The sequence below is a fragment of the Drosophila biarmipes genome, chromosome 2R, assembly GCF_025231255.1.
Source record: "Drosophila biarmipes strain raj3 chromosome 2R, RU_DBia_V1.1, whole genome shotgun sequence".
In the NCBI taxonomy this organism is placed as follows: Eukaryota; Metazoa; Arthropoda; class Insecta; order Diptera; family Drosophilidae; genus Drosophila; species Drosophila biarmipes.
This window is the reverse complement of record NC_066615.1, coordinates 7,236,078-7,247,942: the sequence shown is the minus strand read 5'-3', so window position 1 is coordinate 7,247,942 and position 11,865 is coordinate 7,236,078. Positions and strand designations below refer to the sequence as shown.

The following is an 11,865-nucleotide window of genomic DNA, read 5'->3' as shown; positions in this document are numbered from 1 at the left end:
CGATTGTTCCTATGGGAGCTATATGATATAGACGTCCGATTTTGATAAAATGTAATTCGAAATTCAGAACTAATTTAAAAATCTTATATCCAAGCTTAGAAAGATATATGTTAAAAAACACGAAAGATATAATTTTTTTTTAAATTTTTTCCCCGATAGTTCCTATGGGAGCTATAAGATATAGTTGTCCGATCCGGCTGGTTTCGACTTATATACTACCTGCAATGGAAAGAAGACTTTTGGGAATGTTTCAGACCGATAGCTTAATAACTGAGAGACTAGTTTGCGTAGAAACGGACGGACAGGCGGCCAGACGGACATCGCTAGATCGACTCGTCTTGTTTCGCTGGACAAGAATATATATACTTTATGGGGTCGGAAACGTCTCCTTCACTGCGTTGCAAACTTCTGACTGAAATCATTATAACCTCTGCAAGGGTATAAAAACCTCAAAATTTAAAAAAAAATCATCGGAATACCTTTGCAACAAAGGCCCTATTAAAATACACCAATGAATATTAATCACTTACGGACGAAGATAAATTTAGCTTATACTCACAAATAATCTTAAAAATTATCTTTGTTTACCATGATAAACATCCACCCTATCTAGAAATGTATTTTCCGGAAGTATGATTCAATTGATCAAATCTGAACGTGAATCACTTACGACCTGAGACATCTTTTCACACGAATTCATAAAAAGTTTCCATTAGTGGTGCGTAGACATCGAGTTTGGTAAAAATGTAATGTATTTTATATGCAAGTCTAGCTTATCGAGAGTAAAAGTTTAATAAGACACATGGAATAAATTAAGACACTGACTTCGTGGCCATAAACTGAGCCCGAGTTGAACATCATGCTCGCCGACAGAACATCCGATCTTTGCGTAATTTCGTTCTGGAAGTCCTCATCGGTTAAGTCGTCCTGGAGCTCCGATTCCGTCGAGTAATTGGGTAGTTCAACTGAAAAAATTAACATTTTAAAAGGAAATAGAAATCAATTAAAATTATATTTGTTATTTATATTCGTGTACCTTCTCCACCTGTGGCAAATCGAACGATTTTGCTATTGTCACTCCAGCCAAAACTATTTCTGGCCAGAACAGAAACTTCATACAGACTGGCGGGCTGAAGGCCATGTAGGGTGTATGTGGTGATGTAGATAAGTCCTGGCGATAAAAGAGAAAAATAACTTAATACTTAAATGTCACAGATATTAAATGTCAATTCGTAATCTTCAAGAAAAGTTCTAGTTCTTGTTTATCGTATTTTTATGGAGGTCTTAATTATATCATCACTTATATAAGTGTTTAGTTGAATTTGAACAAAATATGATTTTCATATTCATTTAGTTAAAATTAATTTTATTTTTCTTGGGGTTAAACATTGGACGGATACCTTGCTTTGCTTTATCTATCCATCTAAATACAATACACACACCAAATATAAGCGGTAACTTTTCCTACTATTTAAAGCCTAAACTTATAATTCTTCCTTACCATTAGAGGCCTGAGCCTGAGGGATCGTGAGCTCCGTCCAGTTGGTCCTGATCTGGCGGGTGACATTGTTCGACGGAATCTGCCGGAACTTGAGCTTGAACTCCATGATGGGCAGCAGGCTCTCCGTCTGCCAAACGAGAACGTGCGACGTGGAGCTCTGGGTCCCCGGGTTGATCTTGAAGAGGCAGGGCATCGGGCGGCCAGTCAGCTCGATGCTTCCGGTCTTTAGGGATATCGCGTTGCTGGCCCGACACTCGTACTGCCCCATATCCGCATTCCGGACGGTCTTCACCACCAGCGTGTGGCGCACGGCGTTTACGTAATGGTCCACCGAGCGGTTCATCTGCAGCTCCGATTCGTGACTGGTGGAGTGGGCTCCCAGGGCCACCGGCAGTCCGTGGTGGAACCACTTGACCGCTGCCGCTGGTGCCGCCTCCACAATGCACTCCAGATGAGCACGGGAGCCCAGCTTGGTGTACACCACCGGCTGGGGAATGACCACCTCGGGGGAAACTGTGGAGTGCGAGGAGGGTTTGTTATTGCTTTTGATTTTATAAGTATTTTACAGGAACCGTAATATATTATAAGCAAATTAAGGAAATTTGTTCAGTTAACATTTTTGTATATCAACATATTATTGATGACGTAAGTAAAAATCTTATATAAATCTCTGTATGTACCAGTCACTTTTATAGTATGTATGAAACGAACAAACATTTTCTTTTTAAGAAAAATGTATTTCCGAGTTTAACATTTATCATCTTATAATTATCAACTCACACAGAACGTGAAGATACACATTGGCCACCGCTGCCTCGCCCACTCCGTTGCTGGCCACGCACTCTATGAGGCCCGCCTGGTTCCTCGACTTGATGTCCAGGACGAGGCTTTGGCGGTTACCCGAGCTTCTGTGTGGCTGCAGGACATTCCCGTTCAACCGCCAGGTGATCAGCGGCTGCGGAACTCCTTGGGCCTCGCACACCACCTCAATGGTGGCTCCGATCCGCTGCTCCGTGAGATCCGAGGGCTCAATGCGCACCTGAGGCGCCATTTGCACCTCTATGGCATGCTGCTGCACCACATGACCCGAGTCCGAGTTCATCTCGCAGTAGTAATCGCCGGTGTCACTGGCCTGAACGTTGGCCACCTGTAGGCTTCCATTGGGCCAGAGCATTACGCGATCCGGCTTTGGCATCTCCGGGTGTCTCGAATCCACCAGGGCGACGTCGTCTCGATGCCACCGGACATAACGAAAGGGAGCTGGTTCGATATAAGGTTAACCAAATTAGAGATTTATTTTTATTAAAAGTGTTTTTTTTTTATTGTAAGAACCAAAATAGATTGTTTTTAAATTTCATTGACTAAACAAAATCACAAAAATGTTAAAAAAAAACATTTTACTTACAATACTTTTTAATATCTTCAAAGGAAATATATATAAGGGCCAAACATTGAAATATTTACCTCCATAATTCTATTTTTTCTGTTTAGCTAAGGATTCTAAGGACAATTCTGCGTGGATGAATAATACTGAATAAAATTGAGGTTCCTCTCGAGGTCCAAGCTAAAAGCATCGGTCAGCAACATTAAATTTCGCAACTAAAAAACTATTTTATTTTAAAGAATAAGTTTGGAATAGTTTGTAGTTTAATTTATCGAGCTAGGACTCAAACTATTTATCCTAAGTTATTTTAGTTGACTTACTTATTTAACTTTATTTAACTTTATTTAACTACAATGGAATACATATGATATAATCGAGACTCATTCCTGGAACAGACTGAATCTTAATAGCAATTTTTAACTGCTAAAAAACGTATTTTAAAGCTTCTACAAAGATTTCCAAATTTGGTTTTTCTGGCAGAACGAGTGTTGAAGTAGGCAAGTACAAAGGCAAAAACTTGGACCTCCAAATGTTTGTACTATTTGTGGTGGTGACGCATTTCTGTGTAGGGCTTCCCACTATTAAAGTTTGTGTAACTCTTCTGTAATCTTGTAAACCCTTTCAAAACCTAATTGCTTCTGTCAATAATCCTTTAATTGGTCAGTTAACTATATGTCTCGGGAGGGTTCTTCCTCCGCGACTTGAATGCGCCGCTAAGTGTGTTTAACGCTCAATTAATAGAATCCGTTTCTGGACTTTCTCCGCCAGGGCTCTATTATTGTCGGATAATACCTTCATTTGCCCCATTGTGTGTTCATTTCTTCAATCGAATTAAATCTCATTGTTATGGCCAATTGCTGCTGGTGGCTGTTTCAAGGCCCCAAAAGCGGGCTAATCGCCAGAAATCCCCGCAATATGCACTAGGATGCGTAACTTTATTTTAAAAACTTTTATTAATTAATCACTTACTCCTTAGGGTGCAAGGCAGCTGGACAGTGTCGTTCTCGTAGGTTTTCACCGTGGTAGGTATACTCTTGAACTTTTGGCTGTTGTCCAGATCGTTGTTAAAATCCAACTCGGCTTGCACTTGGCCAAGGATCAAAGCCACGAATAAACACCTCAAAACCGAACACTTATAAGGTTGCATTTTAGCTTTACTTCTGTTATTGCCTATATTCTTTTTAATTGAATTATACTGTGATTTGGTAATTCTATAATTCACGGTCGCGTGTCGGAATTAGAACGGTCCGCTGTGGTCCGCGACGAAGTCAACTTTGAACTGATCGCTTGAGCTGGCTGCGAAGCCAGTGTCCCCTGAGCCGCACACACTGCACCACCACACATGTGTACATCTACAGTGGAGCCCCGAGGGGCGGACAACGGAAGATGCCCGAGTCCGGGGCGACGATGAAGAAGCCGTTGCCGGACAGCACCCAGCACCCAGCACTTGTGTATAAGGCATGCGATGCCGGTTGATTAGTCGCCACCAAGGGGATTTGTATTCTCCCACATGCGTACACAGAGAGAAAAATCATAGAAGATAATCATGATTGTTGCATTCAGCACGATATCATCTAGAGCTATTTGAGAACTTTTCCATTCAAAATTAAAATTGGAAAATATTTTATAAGTTATAAGGTTTAATTTTTAAAGAACTTTTTAGTTTAATATTAAATTCTCTTGATGCCAGCAAAAATCATAATAATATTTTGTGGACAAAGGTGGTATACGTTAATTCGCATTACAGGTTTTTGCGTTTTGTTAAAAATATTTGTAGTACTAGAATATCAATAATTTATAACCAATACCTTTACTTTTGGTAAGGAAAGACTATTTCATTCAGTTCTTAAGAGTCAATTGACCTGCTAATTTAAAACTGATAACGATCTGCGTTTTTCTCCGTGCAGCACTGAGTATCTGTGGGATGCACCCACACCGAAGCCGCTGCAAGAACATTTGCATGGGCCACGCATCGGTAGTTTTCGGATTCAGAATCGAGATTCCGCCGCTGATCTATTACACTCTCCGCTTCAGAGAACGTGCTGCCGTTGCATATTCCGAGATAAAATGCCATTGTGCCACAATGTCTCCCCCATCCACATCCTCGTCCACATCGTCATCATTGTGATCGGATCAGTCACATTCACCGTTTGGGAACAATATGTTCGGGCGGCGAGGTTCCCGAAAAGACAGAAGTAACCAACTCTGGAAATACTCAGCGGAAGTGCATTATAGAACAATCAATTCAAGTTTGCTTCAAATTAACATCCTATATGTATTCATTGCAGAGCAAGATGAAGATCTTTCACGCGGTCTATATACGAGTTTATTTGCAGATCTGTTAACATGTTTTTCTCTCTGACGAAACAACGCGAAACGCGATCATGTTCAATTAAAAGACAATTTCATCGAATTAATTGAATTAATTTGGTGAGAACATGAGGGGAGTCAGCAGCTGCGCAAACACACTGCAAACCAATTAAAAAGAGCCAAATGGCGCGAACTTCAGATAACCCAAGAGAAGTCTGAAGTTGGAAATGGCGCCAGAAAAATCAAATATTTATACTGACAATAGTTAATAGTTAGTTAGCAATAAAAAGTCATTTGCTTGTTAAAGTGAACCGTACGTCCTTAACCAAACCATTTAAATTTCACCTGCATTTTACGGTAATTCTCTTTATTATAAATTATTATTTATGCGTATAATTAAGTATATGAATGCTGTCGGCTAAAGCTTAAACATCATTGAACGCTTACAACCAACGGATACATGCTCTTTAGAATGTGTGCTCGTATCCCATTTAATCAGCCTGTTTTACACTTCTCCCTGGAATCTCCCTACATTTTGCCATATGCCTGAGTAAACAATTGAGTGATTGCTGTAAACTAATTCTGTATAAATTATGTTAGTTGTTAATTTATTGAACATCTCGTCGATATTAATGGGGCTGGGCTGGGTTGGGGTATATCTATTTTCGTAATACAATTTTCAACTTAAAAACTATCAAAGATACAACAGAACTCTGTCAATCTATATTTTTTACTTAATGAGTCCCTATCTGCATAAGAATTCTAAATGTTCGATATTGCTGCTGTTCTTTGTTATGCTGCTTTTATAATTTTCCTAAAAATTGAATAGTAAAGGAGATACCGAACAAACACAAACAGGGGGAGTATCCTGGATTAGGACATTTAGTTTTGTCGCAATGGAAATTCATCCGCTTCGCCCGATCTTATCAACCCTGTGTATCAACCTTAATACAATTATAAACTGTAACTATTTGCCGAGGGATCTGCCCATCGTTTTCCGTTTTCTTGCTCCTTAAGTTGGGTGAGTCGTTGTGGCATTAGCAACATTTTGCTGTAGTCATTTGGGCACTACGCTAAACTAGGACGTAAACATGTGAAGCTTTGTCAAAATGTGTAGACCACCGATATCGATTTCTAGATGAGGCCCCGCTTCTTCTTGTAGTCTTCCAGGTTCAGCGAACGCTTGGATACTGTCTCAGCAGGTTTGCTGGCCGGTTTGGGTACTGAATTCGTACTAACTGGAAGGAAATGACAGTAGATTGAGAAAATTATTTCACTACAAAAACTAATAAAACTTACCCGGCAGCGGCACATCCAAGTCGATGTCAAAGTCGTGCAGTGAGTACAGGCTGAAATCCTTGGAGTCCGTTGGCTTGGTGCTCGAGCTCGAAGTACCCGCTTCGTTCGGCCTCTTTTTGCCCGGGGGCGGCGGTGGAAGTGGTGCCAGCTGCATGTCATCATCGTCCTTCTTGGCACCCTTGAAACCCATGCGTGGCTGGGTGATCCGACGTGTGAAGGGGTCCGATATCTTGAGACCCTTGTTGGCACGAGCCTCTTCTAGAATAGCCTTCTCGGCATCCTCAACGTTCTTCTTACGGTTCCGATCATTGATGTAGGAGATAAGATTCAGGGTGTGTGACCTCCTCTTGTCCAGCTCGGAGGCCCGGTTCTCCAGCTCGTCGATCTGCTGGCCCAGATCCTGTGCAATATCGTAGTCGCCCCGCAACATGGCCGCATCGCGCTCCTTCATCAGGCAGGTCTTTTTCATTGCATAATTGGTGGGTCTGTTGCGGAAGCGGTTCTTTTCCTCTACTATCTTGTCCACATCCTCGTCCTTGAACTCGTAGTTCAGCGCCTTCTTGATGTCGTTTTGCTTGATGGCGATTAGGTCGATAGTGGGCATCTGGACGTGCCCCTGCTGGCACATTTCGTTCCACTTGTTAAACTCGCTCTCGGTAAACTCCTGGTTCGAAATGAACTCCAGCCGAAACACCCGTTCATGGGCTCCGTGTTTAAGTCTCAGACCGCGGTTGGTACGCGTGGTGCCCAGACTGTAGATCTTCCCCGTCTCCACCACGCCCACAATCTCTGCCACCCGATACACGGGTTTCTGACCATTGTTTCCGATGCTGATCCGCACGAAGCAGTTGAGCACGGTGCTTTCGAATATGGGCAAGTTCACGAAACGCTCCATTTTGTAGCGCGATAGGCGCAGCTTGTTTAGATCCTCGCGAGTGGTAATGAAAACGGGCCGCTGTGGGACCTTTTCATCGTCCTCAGATTCACTGGTGGCCTTGCTGCTGTTGGAGCGCGACCGCTTTCCCGTGGGCTTCTCATCCTCATCCCAGTCGCTGCTGCCCGAGTCGTCTGAGTAAATCTCAGAGGCTTTCAGCTTGACGGCTGATTTGCAGCCAGAGACGCTCTCCAGTTCCTCCTTGTCATCATCGCGATCTCGTTCAGCCAGGCGCTTGGCTTCCTCTTCCTCTAAAGTGTGGTAAAAATGATGTAAGCACGTTGTTGAAATCCATTAAAATTAAATAGCTTACCTCTTTTGGCCTTGCCCTCTCGCTTGGCTTTTAGCAAGGCCATGGCGTTGCTTCTCTTGTCGTCTGTCTTGTTGGCCTCCACATTCTTCTTGCGCTCCTTGGATCGCTCCTTGTGGTCGAAGTAATCGGAGACCCCAGCGGCGGCTGCCTGATCATCGGGCAGAATGCTGGCTACTGCCGCCGATGTGGAAGCCACATCTCGACTGAGGGCGGGCGAGGACAAGGGACTCGCTGACCGCACTTCGCCACTGGGTTTGAGTTCTGCAACCGTCAGCGTGGACGCAGAAGTCTGTGGTGGTGCGGCCGCCTGTGCTGCCCGGGCTTTTTTCGCCTTCTTTTCACGCTTCTCCTTCTTCTTCTTGGCCCGTTCCCCTTTGTTCTTGGACTTCTCCTGGTTCTTTTCGCCCCGCCTGGCTAGCTTCAGCTTCCGCTCTATTTCCCAGCGCGTCCGCATGAACTCGCGCTGCTCAATTCGCTTGTAGATCTCAGTTTCGCGCTCTTTTTCGGACAGGGCATTGAGTCGCCTTCGATCCTCCTCGTCGCCCATGAGGTCATCGTCAAAACCGTCGTCGAACTCTGAATCGGAGCTGGAGGACGAAGAGCTAGAGGAATCGGATCCGGAAGAGGAGGAGTTGGACTTGGACTTGTCGGAATCGCTGTCAGAGACCTCGCCCTCCTCCTGTTCGCTGAGATGGGCGGGCTGACTCGCTTGTTCCGGGGCCTTTTGCTCCTGTTGGGCCTGCGCTGGGCTTTGCCTGGCCGGCTGCTCCTCATCCTGGCTGTCGTCGTCCCAATTGGACTCCGAGGAACTGGAGTCCCTGCTGGCCTTCTGGCGCTTCTTCTTCTTGGAGGCGGGGGCTCCGGCTTTATTGTTGGCCCAGTCGGAGTCGGAGTCGGAGCGGGAGCTCGACTTGGCCGCCGTTTGGGGCTTCTTGCGCTTCTTGGCCAGCGACATCAGGTCCTGGGTACGATTAAGTAAAATATATATTTTCAGACACCCATCCGCATTGATTTTCGTTACATCGCAATATGGAGAAAGGGGTGCGGACCAGGAATTCGATCTAATTTTTCCCCACTCACCGATTCCAGATTGGTCTCAGACTCGCTGTCGCTATCGCTGGAGTTGGAGTCGATCAGGGATTGCGTCCGCCGTTTGCCCATCGCTCGTTTTGCTGGCCTGAAGTTGGGAATAAAATTTAACCAAATAAAATACGAAAAAATGTAGTGCGTGCGGTTGGAGATGGCAGGTGAATGCGATAGCTGGCTATCGGTTCATCGATGTTTTGGCTTTGTTCCCTCCGAACCAGGGATGTCACAAAAAATCGTACGGTCTATCGGAAGTTATCGAAGGCAGCTGGCAACAAAAGGGCGCCAAAAATTTGGTATCAACGGTATAACAAGACTTTTTGAAGTTCGTAAGACAAACCGAAGTATTCTTTATAAAATACAAGTGTTCCCAGAATTAGTACACTACGTCCAAAAAAGTTGTACTTAGGGATCTACACAGCCGTTTGAACTACGAAACGTTCGCACGTTATTTAAGGACAACAAAATAAAATTTTGAACTATAATACTATGGGAAATTGATCGACAAAATGTATACATATATATTTTTTTTTTCTAAAGGGCCAGAAAAATATGTTCGGAATAGATTTAAAATCATTTCAGACCTTAAATAAGCATAAAATTCAACGAGAACGAGAGCTAGCTTTGGCAATCAGATCTTTTATTGCCCTTTTCGTTTTTACGGTTTTAAACCTTATTAAAATAGGGTAAATATTTCTGACCACTATTACAATAATATATTATATTGCTTGCCTGATGCCCCAAATTTAAGGTGGTAGTCACAAGTTTAGTACCCTTGCCTTTGGATATAATCATTTTTGCATAATATGTAATTATTTTTTTTTGGTCAAATCCTGATTAATTTTTTTTTATTGGCTATTTTTATACCCTTCCAGAGGGTATAATAATTTCAGTAAGAAGTTTGCAACGCAGTGAAGGAAACGTTTCCGACCCCATAAAGTATATATATTCTTGATCAGCGTCACTAGACGAGTCGATCTAGCCATGTCCGTCTGTCCGTCTGTCTGTCCGTTTCTCCGCAAAATAGTCTCTCAGTTTTGAAGCTATCGGGCTGAAACTTTCCCAAAAGTCTTCTTTCTATTGCAGGTAGTATATAAGTCGGAACCAGCCGGATCGGAGAACTATATCTAATAGCTCCCATAGGAACTATCAAGGAAAAAATTAAACTAAAATTATATCTTCGGTGTTTTTTAACTTATAACCTTCTAAGCTTGGAAATAACATATCGTTAATTTTATCAAAATCTGAAGACTATGTCAAATAGCTGTCATATCGGAAAATTGGTGGGCAAATAATAAATAACAAATTATAGCTTTGGTGCTTTTTGACATATGACATGCTTAGCTTGGAAATAAAATATTTTAATTAGTTCTGAATTTTGAATTAAATTTTATCAAAATCGGACGACTTATCATATAGCTGTCATAGGAACAATAGGGAAATTAGTGGGAAAATAATATGAAAAAATTATTTACTAAAGTTGATTATTTCTTATAACTGAAAGGGTATACAAACTTCGGCTTGCCGAAGTTAACTTGCTTTCTTGTTTTTTTAATTCAACCATAATATGGTCCTAGATTATTATTTAGAAAGGTCCAAAACTTTTCCTTGAAAATACCTATTAGCTTATATTGAAGGCTAGACGGTAAGCTACCCATGGATATTTACATTAATGTCCCGAGTCCATAGATGTTTGTATGCGATTCGTGCCTTAAGGAAAGCAGTTCTAAATATCGAAATACCTTCTGTTAGGGTATAAAAGGTTAAAAACAGTTAAATTTAGCATGTTTTCCGGAAACCCATCCGTTTATTTTCATTGTGAATATATATCAGTGGAAGTGTGTGAGCACCCCAGATCCTATCAATAATCGGTGCTTTTAAACTCGAGCCCGACTTCTTGGAGCACTTTTTCAGATCGGACGGGACAGGACAGGACCTCAAACACCTCCTTCCATTTCGCCCCGGGGAATGCCTTGCGGCTGATGCAGCACGTGCACATTTTGCCGCGCTGTCGAGCGCAACACTGAATCACACTTAAAGCAGAGCCGAGCTGAAAAAATAAAGCGAGCTGTTCGGGCAAGGTAAACAGAACGGGAGTGGGGAAGCCGGCGACTGCAGAATTGAAATGCAAATTCGGCAGCCCCATCTGCATCATCCCCCCAATTTGCATGATACCGATTCGCGGAAGGGCGTGCTGACTTTGTGTACCCTGTAATGGGCAAACATTTATCTGCACACTGGAAAGTGGGTTATGTGCTTGTTTGCGGCCCGCGCAGAAACACATTTTGAAAACTAAATTAAAACCACACCTGCCGCCCCCACAGAAAATAACTTACAATCAATATTAATTAAAATGCAGGCGTTTTCAGGTCCCTCGAGCGCGTTTTCCCTAAGTTCTGGTTGCCGGCGGGCGAAAACTGCGAGGGCAATGCGGAAAAGGGGTGGGAAGGGCGGTTTTTTCGGGGCGGAGGGTGGAAAACGCACCCACATATAGACTTTCATAATTCGCCTTAAATGCTGCGAGGCAATTTGCAGTAGCAGCAGCAGCAGCAGCAGCAGCAGTTGTAGCAACAATAACAGCGGCATGAGGACGCCCATTGCACATTCAACAAAGTGCACATTCTGCGACAGCTCATGAAAACAGCCCACTCGATGCCACCGCCCACCCCAAACTCCTCTACAGTGGGATCTCCAAGGGGAGGCTTCCAAGATAATGACATAAAAGGTCAGAACTAAGAGGTTTACAATCTTTAATAGACTTTATTGTTATGTGTTTATTATGAGAGCACATTCGGTATAGTACTATCATTTATTTTAATTTTCGGTTCATTTAAATATAAAAATTTAAAAAGAAAATCCTCTTGAAGTGCGCATCTACCCTTTTAACAAGGTTATTGTGTAATTTCTTGGGTATACTTTGATATAAACTTAATTTCTTAAATAAAATTAAGAACGTTTTATTGTTCCCCAAAACAAGTATAGAAATATTGACTTAAAACATATGAACAAGAAAGTGAAGCGAAATATATTTAAGATGT

At 42.7% G+C, this 11,865-nt stretch overlaps 2 protein-coding genes and 1 long non-coding RNA gene across 3 annotated transcripts; 1 reads left to right on the top strand and 2 right to left on the bottom strand.

Annotated features, from left to right (window-relative positions):
* Positions 1–734: 734 nt before the first annotated feature.
* LOC108026535 (neurotrimin) lies at positions 735–4,167 on the bottom strand. Its single transcript, XM_017097482.2, has 5 exons — positions 3,855–4,167; positions 2,282–2,761; positions 1,502–2,014; positions 1,037–1,171; positions 735–965 (listed from the first exon to the last, which is right to left on the bottom strand). Exons 1-5 carry the CDS (start codon positions 4,030–4,032, stop codon positions 769–771), a joined length of 1,503 nt encoding a protein of 500 aa, XP_016952971.1. The 5' UTR covers positions 4,033–4,167; the 3' UTR covers positions 735–768.
* On the top strand, positions 1,400–2,102 carry LOC127011031 (uncharacterized). The gene is made up of 2 exons (XR_007764046.1): positions 1,400–1,454; positions 1,508–2,102. It is a non-coding gene; the product is annotated as an uncharacterized LOC127011031 (long non-coding RNA).
* A 1,378-nt stretch (positions 4,168–5,545) lies between the features above and the next one.
* LOC108026839 (RNA polymerase-associated protein Rtf1) lies at positions 5,546–9,128 on the bottom strand. The gene is made up of 4 exons (XM_044092097.2): positions 8,822–9,128; positions 7,742–8,702; positions 6,495–7,679; positions 5,546–6,433 (listed from the first exon to the last, which is right to left on the bottom strand). The coding sequence occupies exons 1-4, from the start codon at positions 8,900–8,902 to the stop codon at positions 6,330–6,332; spliced, it is 2,331 nt and encodes a 776-aa protein (XP_043948032.1). The 5' UTR covers positions 8,903–9,128; the 3' UTR covers positions 5,546–6,329.
* Between the last annotated feature and the right edge of the window lie 2,737 nt (positions 9,129–11,865).

Excerpts from the sequence above, each read along its gene's own strand:
- LOC108026535 (XM_017097482.2), bottom strand. The coding sequence starts at position 4,032 with ATGCAACCTTATAAGTGTTCGGTTTTGAGGTGTTTATTCGTGGCTTTG. Across the intron at positions 2,762-3,854 it reads GCTGCCTTGCACCCTAAGGA|CTCCCTTTCGTTATGTCCGG; the intron begins GTAAGTGATTAA and ends ATATCGAACCAG. Across the intron at positions 1,172-1,501 it reads TCAGGCTCAGGCCTCTAATG|GACTTATCTACATCACCACA; the intron begins GTAAGGAAGAAT and ends TTTTATCGCCAG.
- LOC108026839 (XM_044092097.2), bottom strand. The coding sequence starts at position 8,902 with ATGGGCAAACGGCGGACGCAATCCCTGATCGACTCCAACTCCAGCGAT. Across the intron at positions 8,703-8,821 it reads CTGAGACCAATCTGGAATCG|GACCTGATGTCGCTGGCCAA; the intron begins GTGAGTGGGGAA and ends AATCGTACCCAG. Across the intron at positions 6,434-6,494 it reads CTTGGATGTGCCGCTGCCGG|TTAGTACGAATTCAGTACCC; the intron begins GTAAGTTTTATT and ends ATTTCCTTCCAG.